Raw genomic sequence first — 21,917 nt, forward strand, 5'->3', positions numbered from 1 at the left:
CAGACCTGGCTCTCAAGAGAAGACAGGCTGTGCACACTGCCCACAAAATGAGATGGAAACTGAGCTGCATTTCCTAACCTCCTGCCAAATGCATGACCATATTAAAGACACATATTTCCCTCAGAATACACAGATCCACAAAGAATTCGAAAACAAACCCGATTTTGATAAACTCCCATATCTACTGGGTGAAATACCAGTGTGCCATCACAGCAGCAATATTTGTGACCTGTTGCCACAAGGGGCAACCAGTGAAGAAGAAACACCATTGTAAATACAACCCATATTTATGCTTATTTATTTTCCCTTTTGTACTTTAATCATTTGCACATCGTTACAACACCGTATATATACATAATATGACATTTGTAATGTCTTTATTCTTTTGGTAATGTTTACTGTTCATTTTTATTGTTTATTTCACTTTTGTATATTATCTACTTCATGTGCTTTGGCAATGTTAAAATATGATTCCCATGCCAATAAAGCCCCTTGAATTCAATTGAGAGAGCGAGAGCGAGCGAGAAGCAGAGAAAGAGAGCGCGTGAGAGGCTGAGGGAGCACATGAGAGGATGAGAGAGAGAGCGAGAGGCTGAGAGAGAGAGCGAGAGGCTGAGGGAGCACGTGAGAGGCTGAGGGAGCGCATGAGAGGCTGAGAGAGAGAGCGAGAGGCTGAGAGAGAGAGCGAGAGGCTGAGAGAGAGAGCGAGAAGCAGAGAGAGAGCGAGAGGCTGAGGGAGCGCGTGAGAGGCTAAAAGAGAGAGCGAGAGGCTGAGAGCGAGAAGCAGAAAGAGAGAGCGAGAGGCTCAGAGAGAGAGAGAGAGAGAGAGAGAGAGAGAGAGAGAGAGAGAGAGAGAGCGAGAGGCTGAGAGAGAGAGAGAGCGACAGGCTGAGAGAGCACGCGAGAGGCTGAGAGAGAGAGCGAGCGAGAGGCTGAGAGAGAGAGCGAGACCCCAGTAAGTTCTGGGCTGTACAGTATATGAAAAGGCCATATGTAAAAACCCAGGCAGACAGCCGAGTGGAAATTGCCTTGGCCGACAAGGGTGTCTGCCAGCACAAATAGATAATGCAATGTTGGGAGTGTGTGTGACAGTGTGTGTGTGGGACGGAGAGAGCAAAGAGAAAATGTGTGTGTGTGTGTGTGTGTGTGTGTGGGTGTGTGTCTCTCTCAAACAGTCAGTCGAGGCCAAGATGAACACTCCTCTCCTTCAGCAGACCAAAGCTGGGGGAGGACAGTCAGGATGATCTCCTGTTCTCTCTCCAACACCCAGCAGCAGAGGCAGGCCCACCTCTAGCCTTTTGGGGACCTTAAGTGACATTTGGTTTCTGTCCACCAAGCAGGCAAAACATTTTAGTGGTTCCCGTCTTGATGGTGGAGAGAATTTTTTTTTACTTAAGTTAATTTCCTGCAATTCCAGACATTTTGCCATGGGGCGTAGATAATGATTGCTATTTTATAACACATTTCATGCGAATCTGAGTGAGAGTGACTAACAACAATTTTGAACTTATACTATTATAACTCTCAACATTAAGTTGAGACCAGAGTGAGACCGCTTATGTCTGCAACCAGCCCACACAGGAAAGGAGTGATTCATTTTTACTGCCCTGTGTTTAAACAAACCAACCACAGCTAATTAATGTCAGGGAAACAGAATTACAAGGTCCCTGGTTTTAATGTCCAATCCTCTCGCTCTCCCTCCCCCTTTCCCCATCCCTCTCTCCTTTCCCCCATTTCCCCCATTCCCTCTCTTCCTCCACCTTTCCATTCCCTCTCTCCCTCCCCCCCTTTCCCCATCCATCTCTCCTTTCACCCCATTCCCTCTCTCCCCCTTTCCCCATCCATCTCGCCTTTCACGCCATTCCCTCTCTCCCTTTACTCTTCTTTCTCATCTTTCCCTGCCTCTCTTATATCAAACTGTGTGTGTGTGTGTGTGTGTGTGTGTGTGTGTGTGTGTGTGTGTGTGTGTGTGTGTGTGTGTGTGTGTGTATTGTTTAGGACGAGCGTGAGGACGAGCGACGCCCAGGCAGAGGCTTGTCAGGTGTGTATAATAATGAGGACAGTAGGACAGTGCGTCCCCATCCTGTACCATCCCCTGTACACAGCATTAACGGCCAGGGAAAGGGCCCTGCAATGACCTACAGCTATTAACATCAGTACCATCAGGGGAGAAAGCACACACACACCTCTTAGCTGACTGAGGATGTAAACCCAGGCAGGCTGGGATGTGAGTTATGTTTTCGTAGCGAGCAGGGTTCTCATTAACTCCAATCTAGTGATGACATCTTAGTGATTTTAGTTATCTTAGTGATGACATGGGAAGCGAGGGGATAAGAGTCAGAGGGATTGCTAATCACACTAGAGAGAGAGAGAGAAAGACAGCGAGAGACAGAGAGAGACAGAGAGACAAAGACAGAGCAACAGAGAGAGAGACAGAGCGACAGAGACAGAGCGACAGAGACAGAGCGACAGAGACAGAGCGACAGAGACAGAGCGACAGAGACAGCGACAGAGAGACAGAGAGACAGAGCGACAGAGCGACAGAGAGACAGAGAGAGAGACAGAGCGACAGAGAGAGAGACAGAGCGACAGAGAGGCAGAGAGGCAGAGACAGAGCGACAGAGCGACAGAGCGACAGAGAGACAGAGAGAGAGAGACAGAGCGACAGAGAGAGAGAAAGGGAGCGCCATCCACAGAACAGAACTCTGTTCAACTCAGCAATGTAATGTGTCTCACTGTAACTGGACAGTCTGCATGTTCCCATCCAGGGTGTTAATGTTCAATAAGTATGAATAAGACAACATTTAGATATGCATAATGTTCTTCTCACTAAACAATGTGAGAAAACCTTTTGGAACCAAGAACTGCTACCTGACCTTGTCCAATTACAACACTCATTTCTGTTTCCTGTTACAAAGTGTTTTCATGGCCCAGTGCTGCTGGGAGGTGAACCGTGAAGGAGGACAATAGCAGTTGTCGTTCCCTCTTTGCTAATGAGCCTAGTTTCCATGGTAGTGCCAGTGTCAGAGTCCCATAAAAGGGCACTTAACGACACTAATTTGTGTGACTATTTCAATGGGTCTGACTGACTGACCTGGTCTCACTCGCCTTCATCATTCTCTACATTATGAAGATGGATGTAAATTGAGAATAGTGACAGCATGGGACAGGAAAGTGGGTAAATGCAGTCCTGACCACGCTGCACCAAGATGCAGGACGATGAGGGCTGTGACCCAAATGGCACCCTATATTCCCTATGTAGTACACTACTTTTGTAGACTGGTCCCAGATCTGTTAGTGCTTTTGCCTACTCCACTGTCATGCCAAACATGATTCTCATGACAACTCCATAAGGAGTCAAGAGAGCAGAAACAGACTGCTGCTGCTGCTACGGTACTGCTGCTGCTACGGTGCTGCCGCTACGGTGCTGCTGCCGCTACGGTGCTGCTGCTACACTGCTGCTGGTACGATGCTGCTGCTACGGTGCTGCTGCTGCTACGGTGCTGCTGCCAAGGTGCTGCCGCTTACGGTGCTGCTGCACTGCTGCTGGTACGATGCTGCTGCTACGGTGCTGCTGCTGCTACGGTGCTGCTGCGGTGCTGCTGCTTACGATGCTGCTGCTACGGTGCTGCCGGTACGATGCTGCTGCTACGGTGCTGCCGGTACGATGCTGCTGCTACAGTGCTGCTGCTACAGTGCTGCTGCTACAGCTACAGTGCTGCTGCTACAGCTACAGTGCTGCTGCTGCTACAGTGCTGCTGCTGCTGCTACAGTGCTGCTGCTGCTACAGCTACAGTGCTGCTGCTGCTACAGTTACAGTGCTGCTGCTACAGTTACAGTGCTGCTGCTACAGCTACAGTGCTGCTGCTACAGCTACAGTGCTGCTGCTACAGTTACAGTGCTGCTACAGTGCTGCTGCTACAGTGCTGCCGCTACAGTTACAGTGCTGCCGCTACAGTTACAGTGCTGCTGCTACAGTGCTGCTGCTACAGTTACAGTGCTGCTGCTACAGTGCTGCCGCTATAGTTACAGTGCTGCTGCTACAGTGCTGCTGCCGCTACAGCTACAGTGCTGCTGCCGCTACAGTTACAGTGCTGCTGCTACAGTTACAGTGCTGCTGCTACAGTTACAGTGCTGCTGCTACAGCTACAGTGCTGCTGCTACAGTTACAGTGCTGCTGCTACAGCTAGTGCTGCTGCTACAGCTACATTGCTGCTGCTACAGTGCTGCTGCTACAGTTACAGTGCTGCTGCTACAGTGCTGCTACAGCTACAGTTACAGTGCTGCGGCTACAGCTACAGTGCTGCTGCTACAGCTACAGTGCTGCTACAGTGCTGCTGCTGCTACAGCTACAGTGCTGCTACAGTTACAGTGCTGCTGCTACTACAGTTACAGTGCTGCTGCTACAGTGCTGCTGCTACAGCTACAGCTACATTGCTGCTACAGCGCTGCTACAGCTACAGTGCCGCTGCTACAGCTACAGTGCCTCTGCTACAGCTACAGTGCCTCTGCTACAGCTACAGTGCCTCTGCTACAGCTACAGTGCCTCTGCTACAGCTACAGTGCCTCTGCTACAGCTACAGTGCCTCTGCTACTGCTACAGTGCCTCTGCTACTGCTACAGTGCCTCTGCTACTGCTACAGTGCCTCTGCTACAGCTACAACAGAGAAAGAGACAGACACAGAGAGAGAGAGAGAGAGAGAGAGAGAGAGAGAAAGAAAGAGAGATTACTTTATAAGGACTGAATTCTAACATAATTCTGCCAAGCTTGATACAGCTTCAACTAGCACTGACGTGTCAAGTGAGAGGTGTCAAAGCCCATTAGCCCAACAATGGCAGGAGAGTCACACAGTCTACCCCAACCAAATGGAGGCCTTTGAATAGCAGGAGGGTGCTTCTGAGGTAATTAAAATACAGTACCCTGTGCATGTAAAGAATGATAAGGCAAGAAAAGATTACAAAATGAAGCTCCTTATGGAAAATCAAGAGACACTTTTTGCTGACTATTACAAAAATGGGAACATCAGCAACCTTATCTTCCACACAAACCATCCCCTGGCATGGCACAGTGCTATATTAGCACACTACCCCTTTGTTAAGACAGGGGGGGTTAACGAGGGGTGGAAACTCAGAATACTTGACAACGAGGACTCTGAGTCAGCTAATATAAACCTCTATAAGTCCGGAACAGTACTTGTACAGGGTAACCCCAAACAGTTTCAGCTGGACTTTCACCAAATTAAAGAATCAGCCCAGCAGGAGAAGCTCTCCCTTGATAAAGATACCTCCACCCCGAGCGGGTCAGACCAGACCTCTTCATTATGTAACCCCACAGACGAGCAACCCCCAGCGGAGAGTCAACCTCCCAGCACAGATTACTACTCCCTCATCGAAATGAAGGATAAATTCACCCAGCTGGAGGTAAGGCAGGTGGAGCTGGAACAGCAGGTGATTACACTTCAGTCAGCACAGACCCAGACAACAGTCCAGCACAACAACACCCCCTTAACCAGACCCGGAATGCTGGAGATGGAGAGTGACATATCTGCACTCTGGACAGTGGGGAGACAACTTCAACAGGAGAAAGAGCAGGATCAGGAGAAGAACAGAGCACTAGAGGAAAGGATCAGACTGCTGGTGGAGGAGAGCGTGAGGGGGATGGAGGAGAGCGTGAGGGGGACGGAGTAGAGGTTGAGGGGGACGGCGTGTGACAGAGAACAACCCACTAGAGAGGTGGCCACCCCCACAGAGAAGCCAGCAGAACAGGTCCACCTCTACAAGGCAGCAGTGCCCACCTTTGCCCGAACTCTAAAGGACATGGCTCTCAAACGTATCCCCAACACTTCACACAGGAGCAACAGATCAATAGACACCCCACCCAGACCAGCGAGACACCCTCCCAGACCTGCAGGACCCCCCCCCTGGACCTACACATAGAGGACCCACGCCAAGAGAAATTACATCCAGACCACAGCACACCCAGACACATCCACACCCCCACCCCAACCAATCAACACCCCCCCCCACGTCAACCATGCCCACACCCCATTTAGGCCCCCTCAGATCAGACCTATGCCACTCCTGCCCACCCCATGCACCCCACCCCCGCAAAGAGGGCCTCAACATGGAAGCCACACATACGCCCAGGTAGTGAGTGGGCAAACAGTCCCAACCCCCACTCTCACACTCGCCCAAGCCAATGGCATGTACCAGATGCTCAGCAGGCTCTGCTCACACTTAGTGGCCTGAGGCCAAACCACGACCAACAACATTGGACACTCTATGGAACAAAAAGCCTTCACTATATCATCCTGGAATATCCAAGGCCTGAGGTCATCTGCCTTTGGCCTAAAGAGCAGAAACCCGGACTTCACCAAAGAAATCGGTAATACAGACATTGTCATCCTGCAAGAAACCTGGTATAGAGGAGACGGACCCACTGGTTGCCCTCTAGGTTACAGAGAGCTGGTAGTCCCATCCACCAAACTACCAGGTGTGAAACAGGGAAGGGACTCAGGGGGTATGCTAATTTGGTATAGAGCAGACCTAACTCACTCTATTAAATTAATCAAAACAGGAACATTCTGTGGCTAGAAATTCAAAAGAAATTATCCTAACAGAGAATAATGTCCTCATGTGTGCTACCTATATCCCCCCACTAGAATCCCCATATTTTAATGAAGACAGCTTCTCCATCCTGGAGGGGGAAATCAGTCATTTCCAGGCCCAGGGACATGTACTAGTCTGTGGCGACCTAAATGCCAGAACCGGACAAGAACCTGACACCCTCAGCACACAGGGGGACAAACACCTGCCTGGAGGTGACAGCATTCCTTCCCACATATGCCCCCCTAGGCACAACTATGACAACATAACCAACAAAAACGGGTCACATCTCCTGCAGCTCTGTCGCACGCTGGGTATGTGACATAGTCAATGGTAGGCTTTGAGGGGACTCCTATAGTAGGTACACCTATAGCTCATCTCTTGGCAGTAGTACTGTAACTACTTTCTCACTGACCTCAACCCAGAGTCTCTCAGAGCGTTCACAGTCAGCCCAATTACACCTATCAGACCAGAGCAAAATCACAGTCTACTTGAACAGAGAAATAGTCAATCATGAGGCATCAAAGCCAAAGGAACTGAGTAACATTAAGAAATGCTATATATGGAAGGAATGCAGTTTGGAAACCTACCAAAAAACAATTAGGCAACAACAAATTCAATCGCTTTTAGACCATTTCCTGGGTAAAACGTTCCACTGTAATAGTGAAGGTGTAAACTTGGCAGTAGAAAATCTTAACAGTATATTTGACCTCTCAGCTTCCCTATCAAATCTAAAAATCTCAAATAGAAAACCAAAGAAAATTAACAATAATGACAAATGGTTTGATGAAGAATGCAAAAATCTAAGAAAGAAATTGAGAAACCTGTCCAACCAAAAACATAGAGACCCGGAAAACCTGAGTCTACGCCTTCACTATGGTGAATCACTAAAACAATACAGAAATACACTACGGAAAAAGAAGGAACAGCATGTCAGAAATCAGCTCAATGTAATTGAAGAATCCATAGACTCTGACCACTTCTGGGAAAATTGGAAAACACTAAACAAACAACACAAAGAATTATCTATCCAAAATGGAGATGTATGGGTAAACCACTTCTCCAATCTTTTTGGCTCTATAACAAAGAATAAAGAGCAAAAACATATACATGATCAAATACAGATCTTAGAATCAACTATTAAAGACTACCAGAACCCACTGGATTCTCCAATTACATTGAATGAGTTACAGGACAATATAAAAACCCTCCAACCCAAAAAGGCCTGTGGTGTTGATGGTATCCTCAATGAATTTATCAAATTTACAGACAACAAATTCCAATTGGCTATACTAAAACTCTTTAACATCATCCTTAGCATCTTCCCCAATATTTAGAACCAAGGACTGATCACCCCAATCCACAAAAGTGGAGACAAATTTGACCCCAATAACTACCGTGGAATATGTGTCAACAGTAACCTTGGGAAAATCCTCTGCATTATCATTAACAGCAGACTCGTACATTTCCTCAATGAAAGCAATGTACTGAGCAAATGTCAAATTGGCTTTTTACCAAATTACCGTACAACAGACCATGTATTCACCCTGCACACCCTAATTGACAACCAAACAAACCAAAACAAAGGCAAAGTCTTCTCATGCTTTGTTGATTTCAAAAAAGCCTATGACTCAATTTGGCATGAGGGTCTGCTATACAAACTGATGGAAAGTGGTGTTGGGGGTAAAACATACGACATTATAAAATCCATGTACACAAACAACAAGTGTGCGGTTAAAATTGGCAAAAAAAACAACATTTCTTCACACAGGGTCGTGGGGTTAGACAGGGATGCAGCTTAAGCCCCACCCTCTTCAACATATATATCAACGAATTGGCGCGGGCACTAGAAAAGTATGCAGCAACCCGGCCTCACCCTACTAGAATCCGAAGTCAAATGTCTGCTGTTTGCTGATGATCTGGTGATTCTGTCACCAACCAAGGAGGGCCTACAGCAGCACCTAGATCTTATGCACAGATTCTGTCAGACCTGGGCCCTGACAGTAATTCTCAGTAAGACCAAAATAATGGTGTTCCAAAAAAGATCCAGTCACCAGGACCACAAATACAAATTCCATCTAGACACTGTTGCCCTAGAGCACACAAAAAAACTATACATACCTTGGCCTAAACATCAGCACCACAGGTAACTTCCACAAAGCTGTGAACGATCTGAGAGACAAGGCAAGAAGGGCATTCTATGCCATCAAAAGGAACATACATTTCAACATACCAATTAGGATTTGGCTAAAAATACTTGAATCAGTCATAGAGCCCATTGCCCTTTATGGTTGTGAGGTCTGGGGTCTGCTCACCAACCAAGACTTCACAAAATGGGACAATGTCACGCCTTGGTCTTAGTATTTTGTGTTTTCTTTAATTATTTGTTCAGGCCAGGGTGTGACATGGGTTTGTGTGTTGTGTTTCGTATTGGGGTTTGTAGTATTTGGGATCGCGGCTGATTAGGGGTGTTGTATAGGCTTGGCTGCCTGAGGCGGTTCTCAATCAGCAGTCAGGTGCTTCTCGTTGCCTCTGATTTGGAACCGTATTTAGGTAGCCTGAGTTCGCTTTGTATTTCGTGGGTGATTGTTCCTGTCTCTGTGTAGTGTTCACCAGATAGGCTGTATTAGGTTTCACGTTCCGTTTGTTTTTTTTGTTTTTTATAAGTTATTTCATGTATCGTCACTTTTTTCATTAAAGACATGAGTAACCACCACGCTGCATTTCGGTCCGACTCTCTTTCAACAAACGAAGAACGCCGTTACAGAATCACCCACCACACACGGACTGAGCGGCGTGGTTACAGGCAGCGACCGCAGGAAAAGCGAAAGGAGGAATGGACATGGGAAGACGTATTGGACAGCAATGGCATGGAGTATACGACGTGGGAAGAAATCGACAGGTGGGCGGCCGGCCCAGAGAGAGTGCAGGAGCCCGCATGGGATTCGCTTGAGCAGTGCGAAGAAGGCTATAGGCGAATGGAGTCAAAAAGGAAAACACGGCGGCGCAGAGCGAAACCCGAAAGTCACCCCAAAAAATGTATTGGGGGGGGGCTCAGGGAGAGAGTGGCAGAGTCAGGAGTCAGACCTGAGCCAACTCTCCCTGTTAATCATGAGGAGCAGCGATATAGGGACTTCTGGTCTTGGGAGATGATATTAGACGGAAGAGGACCCTGGGCTCAGCCTGGTGAATATCGCCGCCCCAAGGAGGAAGCAGAGGCAGCAGGAGATAGGAGCCGGCGATACGAGGGAACACGGTTGGCAAGGAAGCCCGAGAAGCAACCCCAAAAAATTATTGGGGGGGGGCTTACAGGGAGTATGGCTATGCCAGGTAGGAGACCTGCGCAAACTCCCTGTGCTTTCCGGTGGGCTAAAGAGACCGGGCAGGCACCGTGTTATGCTAGTGAGCGCACGGTGTCTCCAGTGCGGGTGCATAGCCCGGTACGGTTCATACCAGCCCTTCGTATTTGCCGGGCTAGAGTGGGCATCGAGCCAGGTAAGCTTGGGCAGGCTCGGTGCTCAAGAGCTCCAGTGCGCCTGCACGGTCCGGTCTATCCAGAGCCACCTCCACACACCAGTCCTCCGGTAGCAGCTCCCCGCACCAGGCTTCCTGTGCGTGTCCTCGCTCCAGTATCACCAGTGCCCGCACCACGCATCAGGCCTACAGTGCGCCTCGCCTCTCCTGCTCTGTCGGAGTCTCCCGCCTGTTCAGCACAGCCAGAGCCTTCCTTCCCTCCTGCGCTGTCGGAGTCTCCCCCCTGTTCAGCGCAGCCAGCGTTTTATTCCTCTCCTGCGCTGTCGGAGTCTCCCGCCTGTTCAGCGCTATCAGAGCCTTCTCTCTCTACAGCGCTGCCGGAGCCTCCTGCCTGTTTGAAGCAGCCTGAGCTGCCAGTCTGCATGGAGCTGTCAGTCTGCAAAGAGCTGCCAGTCTGCAGGGAGCTGCCAGTCTGCAAAGAGCTGCCAGTCTGCAAAGAGCTGCCAGTCTGCAAGGAGCTGTCAGTCTGCAGGGAGCTGTCAGTCTGCAAAGAGCTGCCAGTCTGCAAGGAGCTGCCAGTCTGCAAGGAGCTGCCAGTCTGCAAGGAGCTGCCAGTCTGCAAGGAGCTGCCAGTCTGCAAGGAGCTGCCAGTCTGCAAGGAGCTGCCAGTCTGCAAGGAGCTGCCAGTCTGCAGGGAGCTGTCAGTCTGCAAGGAGCTGCCAGTCTGCAAGGAGCTGTCAGCCTGCATGGAGCAGTCAGAGCTGTCAGTCTGCAAGGAGCTGCCAGTCTGCAGGGTGCTGTCAGCCTGCATGAAGCAGCCAGAGCTGCCAGTCTGCAAGGAGCTGTCAGCCTGCATGGAGCAGTCAGAGCTGTCAGTCTGCATAGAGCAGCTAGATCCGCCAGTCAGCCATGATCTTCTAGATCTGCCAGTCAACCAGATTCTTCCAGATCAGCCTGTAAACCAGATTCTTCCAGATCAGCCTGTCAACCATAATCTTCCAGATCTGCTAGTCAACCAGAATCTTCCAGATCTGCTAGTCAACCTGAATCTTCCAGATCCGCCAGCCAGCCAGGATCTACCGGAGCCTACTACCTACCTGAGCTTCATCTCAGTACTGGGCTTCCTCTCAGTACTGGGCTTCCTCTCAGTACTGGGCTTCCTCTCAGTACTGGGCTTCCTCTCAGTACTGGGCTTCCTCTCAGTACTGGGCTTCCTCTCAGTACTGGGCTTCCCCTCTGTTCCGGGCTGCCCCTCAGTTCCGGGCTGCCCCTCAGTTCCGGGCTGCCCCTCAGTCCCGAGCTGCCTCAGTCCCGAGTTGCCCCTCAGTCCCGAGATGCCCCGCAGTCACGAGCTGCTCCTCAGTTGTGTGGGGTTCTGGGTGAGGACTATTAGGCCATGGTCGGCGGCGAGGGTGGATTATCCCAGGACGCAAAGAGGAGGAACTAGGACATTAATGAAGTGGGGTCCACGTCCCGAGCCGGAGCCGCCACCATGGACAGACGCCCACCCGGACCCTCCCTATGGTTTTGAGGTGCGTCCGGGAGTCCGCACCTTGGGGGGGGGGTTCTGTCACGCCTTGGTCTTAGTATTTTGTGTTTTCTTTAATTATTTGTTCAGGCCAGGGTGTGACATGGGTTTGTGTGTTGTGTTTCGTATTGGGGTTTGTAGTATTTGGGATCGCGGCTGATTAGGGGTGTTGTATAGGCTTGGCTGCCTGAGGCGGTTCTCAATCAGCAGTCAGGTGCTTCTCGTTGCCTCTGATTGGGAACCGTATTTAGGTAGCCTGAGTTCGCTTTGTCTTTTGTGGGTGATTGTTCCTGTCTCTGTGTAGTTTCACCAGATAGGCTGTATTAGGTTTCACGTTCCGTTTTTTTATTTATTTTTATTTATAAGTTATTTCATGTATCGTCACTTTTTTCGTTAAAGACATGAGTAACCACCACGCTGCATTTCGGTCCGACTCTCTTTCAACAAACGAAGAACGCCGTTACAGACAAACACCAAATTGAGACTCTGCACGCAGAATTCTGCAAAAATATCCTCCGTGTACAACGTAGAACACCAATTAATGCATGCAGAGCAGAATTAGGCCGATACCCACTAATTATCAAAATCCAGAAAAGAGCCGTTAAATTCTATAACCACCTAAAAGGAAGCGATTCCCAAACCTTCCACAACAAAGCCATCACCTACAGAGAAATTAATCTGGAGAAGAGTCCCCTAAGCAAGATGGTCCTTGGGCTCTGTTCACAAACACAAACAGACCACACAGAGCCCCAGGACAGCAACACAATTATGCCCAAACAAATCATGAGAAAACTAAAAGATAATTACATGACACATTGGAAAGAATTTACAAGCAATTAACAACAAAAAAATAGCAAACTAGAATGCTATTTGGCCATAAACAGAGAGTACACAGTGGCAGAAGACCCATGCACCAAGTCTGGAACCAACAGGACCATGAACAGCTTCTACCCCCAAGCCATAAGACTGCGAAATAGTTAGTTAAATAGTTAACCAAATAGCTACCCAGACTATCGGCACTAAGTATTTTGACTCATCACATACGCTGCTGCTACTGTCTATTATCTATCCTGTTGCCTAGTCACCTTTCCCTACCTATATGTACATATCTACCTCAATTACCTCGTACCCCTAACATTGACTCAGTGCTGGTACCCAGTGTATATAGCCATGTCATCATTACTCATTGTGTATTTATTCCTCCTGTTATTATTTTTCTCTCTGCATTGTTGGGAAGGGCCCATAAGTAAGCATTTTACTGTTAGTCTACACCTGTTGTTCATGAAGCATGTGACAAATATGATTTCATATTGATAACTCTTATTTCATATTGATTTGGTTTATGCTGACCGCATTAGCCCAGTGACTCAAGGCCCAATATTAGAGGACCAGCAGTGAGAGACAGCGTGGGCCAGGAACCACACTGACGATGGATTTACGCCTCCCCAACACCACACACACACACACACACACACCACTATTCCCTACCCCCAAATTCCACATCCAGTTCCACACAAAAACCCACACTGCCCATCTTCCATATCCAGCATGATGAGCAGTAATGAAGCCCCCAGGGTATGGGTTAATACCATTTCACTTTCCTCAATGCTTCTCTATTGAGTTATGGAATTGACTGAATTAAAAATTAAAGTGACCAACCCTGGACACCCCACATGGTTCTAGAGAAGGCAGCACCCCCCACCCTCACCCCTCCCTGGCCACTCCAGAGCATCAGTTGGGAGTGGAGTCTCAGTCACCGTACACATCTGACCTTCCCTCATCACCAGGACCGTCACCTGGACCGTCTTGGCGTCAGGACTCACCACAGCAGTGGCCAAGGAAGAGGCCAGGCCCAGGAGCCTCCACTCCACACGGCTGGCAAAACCAGTGTTTTATGGAATGTCATAAGGAAAATTTCAAAAAATTATAATAATTAAAATTAAATTAAAATAAATAAATAAAATTCCCTCTTTTCCCAAGACATCAGACTCCAACTGGAAAGCTTCCCTGCCTGATGTTCTTCCAGTAACTTTTCTTCTATATTTAAAAGGGAGCTCTTGGACATAGAACAGAGTATGGGCCGGGGCAGGCAGGCAGGAGAGACAGAACGACTGGAAATGAGAGCGGGAACCGCATGCTCAGCGTGCGCTGAACCATCCCTGAGATCAGGTCGGGAAAGTCTTCCCTTTCCTGTTCTGAGGCGAAGTTATTCCCTCTGGAGAGGCAGGGAGGATTTCCACAGGCTTGCTGGATAACCCCAAGCTCAGGAGTGGGCAGAAAGATCAGCTAGGCTATAGCTAAATGCTATCCTTTGAGTAACACTCCCTGAACAGAAGCACTGAAGAGCATGTAAAGCATAAAAGCCAGTCACTCTTATGCATGGACAATATAGCCAGCCTACCATTTCCTTATGCTGTGTCTTTGTGAAATGTACATCTGTAACAAACACACACACACACACACACACACACACACACACACACACACACACACATATATATTCTGATAGTATTCAGACCCCTTGACTTTTTCCACATTTTGTTACATTACAGCCTTATTCTAAAATGGATTAAATAAAACATTTTCCTCATCAATCAACACACAATATGACAAAGTGAAAACAGGTTGAGACATTTTTTTTTTAAATCAAATAATATTTCTTAAAAATAAAAAACAGAAATACCTTATTTGCTTAAGTATTCAGATCCTTTGCTATGAGACTTGAAATTGAGTTCAGGTGCATCCTGTTTCCCTTGATCATCTTTGAGATGTTTCTATAACTTGATTGGAGTCCACTTGGGGTAAATTCAATTGATTGGACATGATTTGGAAAGGCACAAACCTGTCTATATAAGATCCCACAGTTGACAGTGCATGTCAGAGCAAAAACTGTAGAGCTCCGAGACAGGATTGTGTCGAGGCACAGATCTGGGGAAGGGTATCAAAACATTTATGCAGCATCGAAGGTCTCCAAGAACAGTGGCCTCCATCATTCTTAAATGGAAGGAGTTTGGAACCACCAAGACTCTTCCAAACTGTACATTTACTGTGCATTCAGATCCTATTCAGACCCCTTGATCTTTTCCACATTTTGTTACGTTACTTTAGTTGTTACGTTATAACCTTATTCTAAAATGGATTAAATTGTCGTCGTCCCCTCCCCAATCAACCTACACACAATACCTCATAATATCAAAGCAAAAACAGGTTTAGACATTTTAGCAAACACATTAAAAATGTTAAAAACTGAAATATCATATTTATAGAAATATTCAGACCCTTTACTGAGAACTTTGTTGAAGAACATTTGGCAGCATTTACTGCCTCAAATCTTCGTGGGTAAGACGCTACAAGCTTGGCACACCTGTATTTGGGGAGTTTCTCCCATTCTTTCTGCAGATCCTCTCAAGCTCTGTCAGGTTGGATGGGGAGCATCACTGCATAGCTATTTTCAGGCCTCTCCAAAGATGTTCGATCAGGTTCAAGTCCGGCCTCTGGCTGGGCCACTCAAGGACATTCAGAGACTTATCTTGGCTGTGTGCTTAAGGTTGTTGTCCTGTTGGAAGGTGAACCACCAGGCTGTGTAAGGGCTATTTGACCAAGAAGGAAGGTGATGGAGTGCTGTATCAGATGACCTGGACTCCACAATCACCCAACCTCAACCCAATTGAGATGGTTTGAGATGAGTTGGAAGGAGAGGAAGGAAAAGCAGCCAACAAGTGCTCAGCATGTGGGAACTCCTTCAAGACTTTTGGAAAAGCATTCCAGGTGACTACCTCATGAAGCTGGTTGAGAGAATTCCAAGAGTGTGCAAAGCTGTCATCAAGGCAAAGAGTGGCATTCTGATTTGTTTAACACTTTTTTGGTTACTACATGGTTCCATGTGTTATTTCATAGTTTTGATGTCTTCACTATTATACAATGTAGAAAATAGTACAAATAACAAAAAGGTGTCCAAACTTGAGTGCTACTGTGTATATATTTTTTTAAATTTCAGTCTCATTACTGTAACAATTTATCTCTGAAATGAGCCCATTTAGTCTTCTTCAGTTAACTACAGGCTTCTTCACAACCCGCTGTGAATGATAGTTGACTGAGAAATGCTGTTCTATTCACTTTAATTGCAAGCCTCATTCAAAGGTCATGTCATTCAGTACCACAGTAGCCTCCCTCAATTACAGCTCCCTTTGACTGCATGCTCAATTCAGACAGATTGCAAATGCGAATGTCATCCCTCTCCGACATTCAAGTATTAAAAAAATGGGTCAAAGAGACAAAGGTACAACAATGAACAAATATCCCACACAGCACAGGGAATGCAAAAATCAGCATTCGTAGTATTGCGACACTGTCTGTAATTTTAAATGGCATTGAAAAGGCAAAATGGCCTACTTAATCTGCACAGATGGGAGAACATGAGTCGGGTCTACCTTTTAACCCAATGTGAAGCGTCAGTGCTAAGGTATGCCAACTCAACTGGCCCATAAATTATGGCCTGCTAAATACATGAGGCCATATTAGGGTTGATTGCACCACAAATGTTAAAATCTTCCCTTTCTGCTTTTCTGGTGAACATTTCTTCTCAGATTAAGTTACTGTGAAAAGTTGCTGAAGTTCTTTAAAACGGCTTTTAAATGAAAACTCTGTTCCCTTGAATAGTTCCCAATGTCCTTGAGAGTGGCCGGTGCAGCAATAATGCAGAATTGGCTGTGGGAGCATCTTATCAGAAAGAAACATGGAGTGGAGTTTGTTATGCATCAATTCGGCATGCAGAGCCAGCAGCATCAACACTGGGGCACTTTACCCCTACAGATACCAGGTCCTTGGTAAAAACCTAGATTGCTGCTTTGAAGTGCAGGACAAAGTAAAAAAAGACGCTGTTTGTGACTTTCTCTCGCTCCCTCTTCCTCACTATCCTTCTCTCTCTCTCAGCAAAAGAAAAATCCCAGTCAAAGCTGCCCACCCCACCCAGGTATCCAACCATCAGATCCGCTGCCATGAATATCACGGAAGACTGCAGAGTAAAATAGGGGTGCCACACATGACCGAGAAACAAACACACACTGCCAGTTTGGATGCTCATAAGTATTTTATTTTTTTCCAGTGAGTGCGTCTTGGTTGCCAGCTCCTGAGAACAGAGAAGCGAACAGTGAATGCAGGCTTCTCATCCATCTCGTCTTCTTGGCTCCGGTTGGGTTTGAGATTAAAGCCCCCACACTCCTTCTCTCCTCTCTCAGGCAGTCCCTGTGTGTGCAAGTTTCACACCTGCATACTATGCAAAGGCAACTTTCTTCCTCTGGGTGTAGAGTAGGAGATATCTTGTTTCCTAATACCAGTCATTCTCGAGCACAGCTCTGCTATGAAAAACCACCAAGTACATATTAAAACCGTCACAGAAACCTTTGGGAAACTGAACCCTACAGAGCCCTGAGAAATAAATATGACACATATTAAACAGAATGCCACCTATGTACCATGACCAAGACAAACAATCCTTCATCAGGCATTACTCCACTTAATATCAACCGGACGACAGATTCACTGTCAAACACAGGAGAACACAAGGTTTCATCACTCCATTTCCCTGTTTTAGCCAGCAGCTATTTATCAAGCGGTAAATAAGCAAAGTTCCCCAAAGAATCGCAAATGAACATGAGCCATTTGAATAAAAACATGAAAAAGTCAGGCTGTACTACAAGTCTGAGGAAAGGTTCCGTGTGCCCATGCCAATGTTGGTAATGTGGTGACAACTGTCACAGCATACTCCGGAGACACAACAAAGGGATCTCACTAAAGCCTCGGTTTTGATTTGTCAAAACCAGTAACAACACGACTGGTTTACACTTCGTCCTTGCTCCAGACTAATCTAAGGAAGTACACTTCAAATCAAATCCCTCTGACACGATGACAAGATCCTTGGAAATATAGCCTACTGTAGTAGTTTGAAAGTAGAAAAAATAATATTTATATAGTTCATATACTTATTTATGGAGAGCTGAAAAGTCTCCTTCCTTCTTATAACAGACCAGTGCAAGCGTAGTTAGGGCCTACTTCACATACCATCCTCCACACTTACCTAGCCAAATGTCTGAAGCAACAAGTAACAGGGCTCAACTTTGACTGATCTTGAATTGAACACCGACCCTAATCTACTGCAGTAACAAACACGTCATTACCATACTGTCTGTATCATACTGTCATTATCCTCAGTGGATTATCATTTTGTCCTCGCTTCAATGAATCCACCACACCATAATCACCAGTAAACTGATGAGGACATCATTGACCATCATCCCACCACCATTAAAGCAACAGACTCACACCATAATCAGCAATCAGTCACGTTATCATTAAGTCATGCCACGTAATCACCAGTCAGTAAATTGTGTACAGTATGGATATCAAATCAGTCACGTTATCATTAAGTCATGCCACGTAATCACCAGTCAGTAAATTGTGTACAGTATGGATATCAAATCAGTCACGTTATCATTAAGTCATGCCACGTAATCACCAGTCAGTAAATTGTGTACAGTATGGATATCAAATCAGTCACGTTATCATTAAGTCATGCCACGTAATCACCAGTCAGTAAATTGTGTACAGTATGGATATCAAATCAGTCACGTTATCATTAAGTCATGCCACGTAATCACCAGTCAGTAAATTGTGTACAGTAAGGATATCAAATCAGTCACGTTATCATTAAGTCATGCCACGTAATCACCAGTCAGTAAATTGTGTACAGTATGGATATCAAATCAGTCACGTTATCATTAACTCATGCCACGTAATCACCAGTCAGTAAATTGTGTACAGTAAGGATATCCAATCAGTCACCCCATAAACTCAATGTAACTCAACACAACATAATCGTCAGTCGGTCGGACAATCGGACAGTCAGTCAGTCAGTCAGTCAGTCAGCCAGTCACACTGTGGGCCCTGGTGAAAAGTAATGCACTATAGGGTGCCATTTGGGACACAGCCAGTGAGTTGTATACAATATGGAGTGGGCAGCCACTCACCTCAGAGGGTTTATTGTGCGCCTGTCTGACCCAGGTGCTGCTGGTCCCTGTGTTCTTGGAGGACTTGGACCAGGAGGTCACTTGACCTGCAGACAATGACAGTTACATTTCAGATTTACATGTTTTTAGCATCCATTTACCTTACCCTTCAATTAGAAACATGATAACCCATGTTTAACAGATGCAGGCTAGTCTGGGCATCATCCCATGTCAATAAGCCATTGTAGACTAGAGTGACTGGCCTGTTAATAGCACTCAGATGCACTGATTGTTCAGGGAGCATCGAGCAGTATAGCCCCCCGGCACATGGCCCAGGGCTATGGCCACTGGTCCAGCTGTAGGAGTTGCCGTAGGCACACATTTCAGATCAGATTACCTCTCCCAATCATGAATTAATCCAATTAGGGATGAAATAATTCAAACCTGACCTAAGAGGTCATTTCACCATTCACAACCATACATTGGTCAATCACTTGGCCACCACTATAGTGGCTCACAGTGACCAGTCAGTCAGTCAGTCACAGCGATGCAGCGATGCAGGCATTAACATCTGGACACTGGCTCTCTCTGTCTTTGATCTGAGCCCAAGCCACTTCAAAGAGGCAGGGATGCAGCGTACGGAGAAAACAAGACGACAGGAAGCAGAATATGGGAGTAGTAGAGAGAGGAGGCCAGGCTAGTGACTGTTCCTGCTATGGGATGCGTCTCAAACGTCATCCTAGTCCCAACCGTGGGCCCACAGGGTGTTGCTGCTGAGGGTTCTCTCTTCAGGGTCTGTTGTAGTCCAAGTACTGTACAGTTCTCATGGCTCACTCCTGACTAATTAGTCTCCAATGGTGACAATCCCTCCCTCTCCATTTTTCTCTCTCCATCAGCCCCTCCCTCAGTCTCTCTTTTCCACCCCTGTCCCTTTCATCATCTCTAACTAAATCAACTCACTGCCAGTGGTGTCCTTGCTGTCCGAGTCATTGCTACTGCTGGAGTATTTTCTCCTCTTCGTCTCCCTCTCCATCTGTAAGGGAAGAAGGAAAGCAATCAGCGACACATCAGCAGCAATTACAGTACAGGGCTGGCTATGGCTACTACACTGCTATAGAGTCAAACTTGGCCTCTGTGGGTGAGGTAGTTAGCCAATAGCACAGGGGAAGGGTGAGACTGAGGATATCTGCTCTGTAGATATGCATGTCTGATTCCCCATCCATCCACAGAGAGAATGGAGTACAGTGAGTCGGGAAAGAGAAGCACTAGAGGAAAAAGCAGGTTATGGCCTTGAGTGACTGAGAGCAGATTTATGTGGCCATAAAACAGGACTTTTCCCCTCTTATGTTGGGCTCTTGCTGTTGCCTTGTTCAGCCTGCCCTGAGCTTTACTAGTGACATTTAGAATTCCAAACAGAGCTGCCTCTAAAGAATAACTGGATACGTAGTGCTGACTATATAATTGACTTCCTGCATCTGAATGGCCTGGATGGAGGTTTAGTGGCGAGGTGTACCTCAGGGATGTGTTGTTTTTCCTTTATTGTTTTGCCCTCAGCACCATATCAAAGACGTAGAAAAACCAAAAACAGCGAGTGGTGGGAGTCATGTTTCACACTAAATTGAAGACAGGGAGACAGCAACTCATCTTCTCCCCTTCACATGAGAAGGAAAAAACACAGACTGGAGTTTGACTGACAGCTTTTCAACTGGGAAGAAAACCTGTGTGGATTTTCCCTTTCTCACTCGCTCTCTCTTTTTCTATTCCTCTCCATCCATTGCAACTATGAAACAAAATCCTCGTCAAGATCGAATCATTTCCTCATCCATGGAGAGAAAGAGGTCTGCATTCGTTAAACAGGAATAACAGATGTATAAAGAATAAAATAAAAAATTGTGTTTGAGATCCATTTTCAGCAGAAACTCTTAAATGTAGAGCAGGTTTCCCCCAGAGGAGCCGTACTCCACAGCACAGAGAGAGAGAGAGAGCGCCGTCTCAGAGCACGCCGTATGAGATAGAGAAAGAGCGAGAGAGCGAGCAAAGAGAGAGCGTGCTGTCTCAGAGAGCGAGAGAGATAACGCCCTCTCAGAGAGCGAGAGAGATAACGCCCTCTCAGAGAGCGGGAGAGCGCGCCGTCTCAGAGAGGGAGAGAGCGCCGTCTCAGTAGGAGAGAGCGCCGTCTCAAAGAGGGAGAGCAAGGGAGAGCGCGCCGACTCAGGGAGGGAGAGCAAGGGAGAGCGCGCCGTCTCAGAGAGGGAGTGAGAGCGAGAGCGCCCTCCCAGGGAGCGAGACCGCCCTCCCAGGGAGCGAGAACGAGAATGCCCTCTCAGGGAGTGAGAGAGAGAGAGAGAGAGAGAGAGAGAGAGAGAGAGAGAGAGAGAGAGAGAGAGAGGCAGAGAGAGAGAAAAACACCCTCTCAGAGAGAGAGAGAGAGAGAGAGAGAGAGAGGCAGAGAGAGAGAAAAACACCCTCTCAGAGAGAGAGAGAGAGAGAGAGAGAGAGAGAGAAAAACACCCTCTCAGAAATAGAGAGAGAGATAAAAACCCTCTCAGAGAGAGAGATAGAGACAGAGAGAGACCGAGACCGAGAGAGATAAAGGGGGAGAGTGCTCGCTTTGTCTCAGAGAGAGAGCTCTAGTATGGTATTCCACTCCCTTGTCTTTCCCCCTTCTCTCTCTCGCTACACATACTGTAATGTAGTAGTTGGCAGGCCATTGTTTGCATTGTGGCCCAGATGGATTACATTACTGTGCTGTGACTCTACTATGGCCCTCTTTTCACGCATGCCTCAAATTGCCTACTTGTGAATGGCCGCACGGGATAGCGAAACAGGTAGTGCCAGTCCATCTGTAGTAGTAGTAGTAGAAGTAGTATTATACTAGTAATAGTAGTATGTTAACAGTAGTATGCTAGTAGTAGTAGTAGTAGTAGTAGTAGTAGTAGTAGTAGTAGTAGTAGTAGTAGTAGTAGTAGTAATAGTAGTAGTACTAATAGTAGAATGCTAATCGTAGTAGTATGCTAATAGTAGTAGTAGTATGCTAGCACTAGTAGTAGTATTATACTAGTAATAGTAGTATGCTAATAGTAGTAGTAGTAGTAGTAGTAGTAGTAGCAGCAGCAGTATGCTAATAGTAGTAGCAGTAGTAGCAGCAGTAGTTGTATCAGTAGTAGTAGTATCAGTAGTAGTATGCTAATATTAGTAGTAGTATTAGTATGATAGTAGTAGTAGCAGTAGTATGCTAATAATAGTAGTAGTATGCTAGTAGTAGTAGAAGTAGTAGTAGTAGTAGTAGAATGCTAATCGTAGTA

At 46.8% G+C, this 21,917-nt stretch overlaps 1 protein-coding gene across 3 annotated transcripts in view; it reads right to left on the reverse strand.

Moving 5' to 3' along the window:
* Positions 1-21,917, reverse strand: part of LOC109873054 (protein Jade-1-like) — a 228,137-nt gene that overhangs the window by 171,111 nt on the left and 35,109 nt on the right. For 2 of the 3 annotated variants that reach the window (XM_031807570.1, XM_031807571.1), the window contains exons 2-3: positions 19,573-19,645; positions 18,634-18,719 (exon numbers count right to left, since the gene is read on the reverse strand). In XM_031807570.1, the coding sequence (XP_031663430.1) occupies positions 18,634-18,719; positions 19,573-19,645 (159 nt within the window). Of the gene's footprint in view, positions 1-8,727; positions 8,779-18,633; positions 18,720-19,572; positions 19,646-21,917 lie in introns of those variants that run through there. The other variant, XM_031807572.1, reaches the window with a different exon arrangement.

This window comes from Oncorhynchus kisutch, linkage group LG28, assembly GCF_002021735.2.
Source record: "Oncorhynchus kisutch isolate 150728-3 linkage group LG28, Okis_V2, whole genome shotgun sequence".
NCBI classification, from domain to species: Eukaryota; Metazoa; Chordata; class Actinopteri; order Salmoniformes; family Salmonidae; genus Oncorhynchus; species Oncorhynchus kisutch.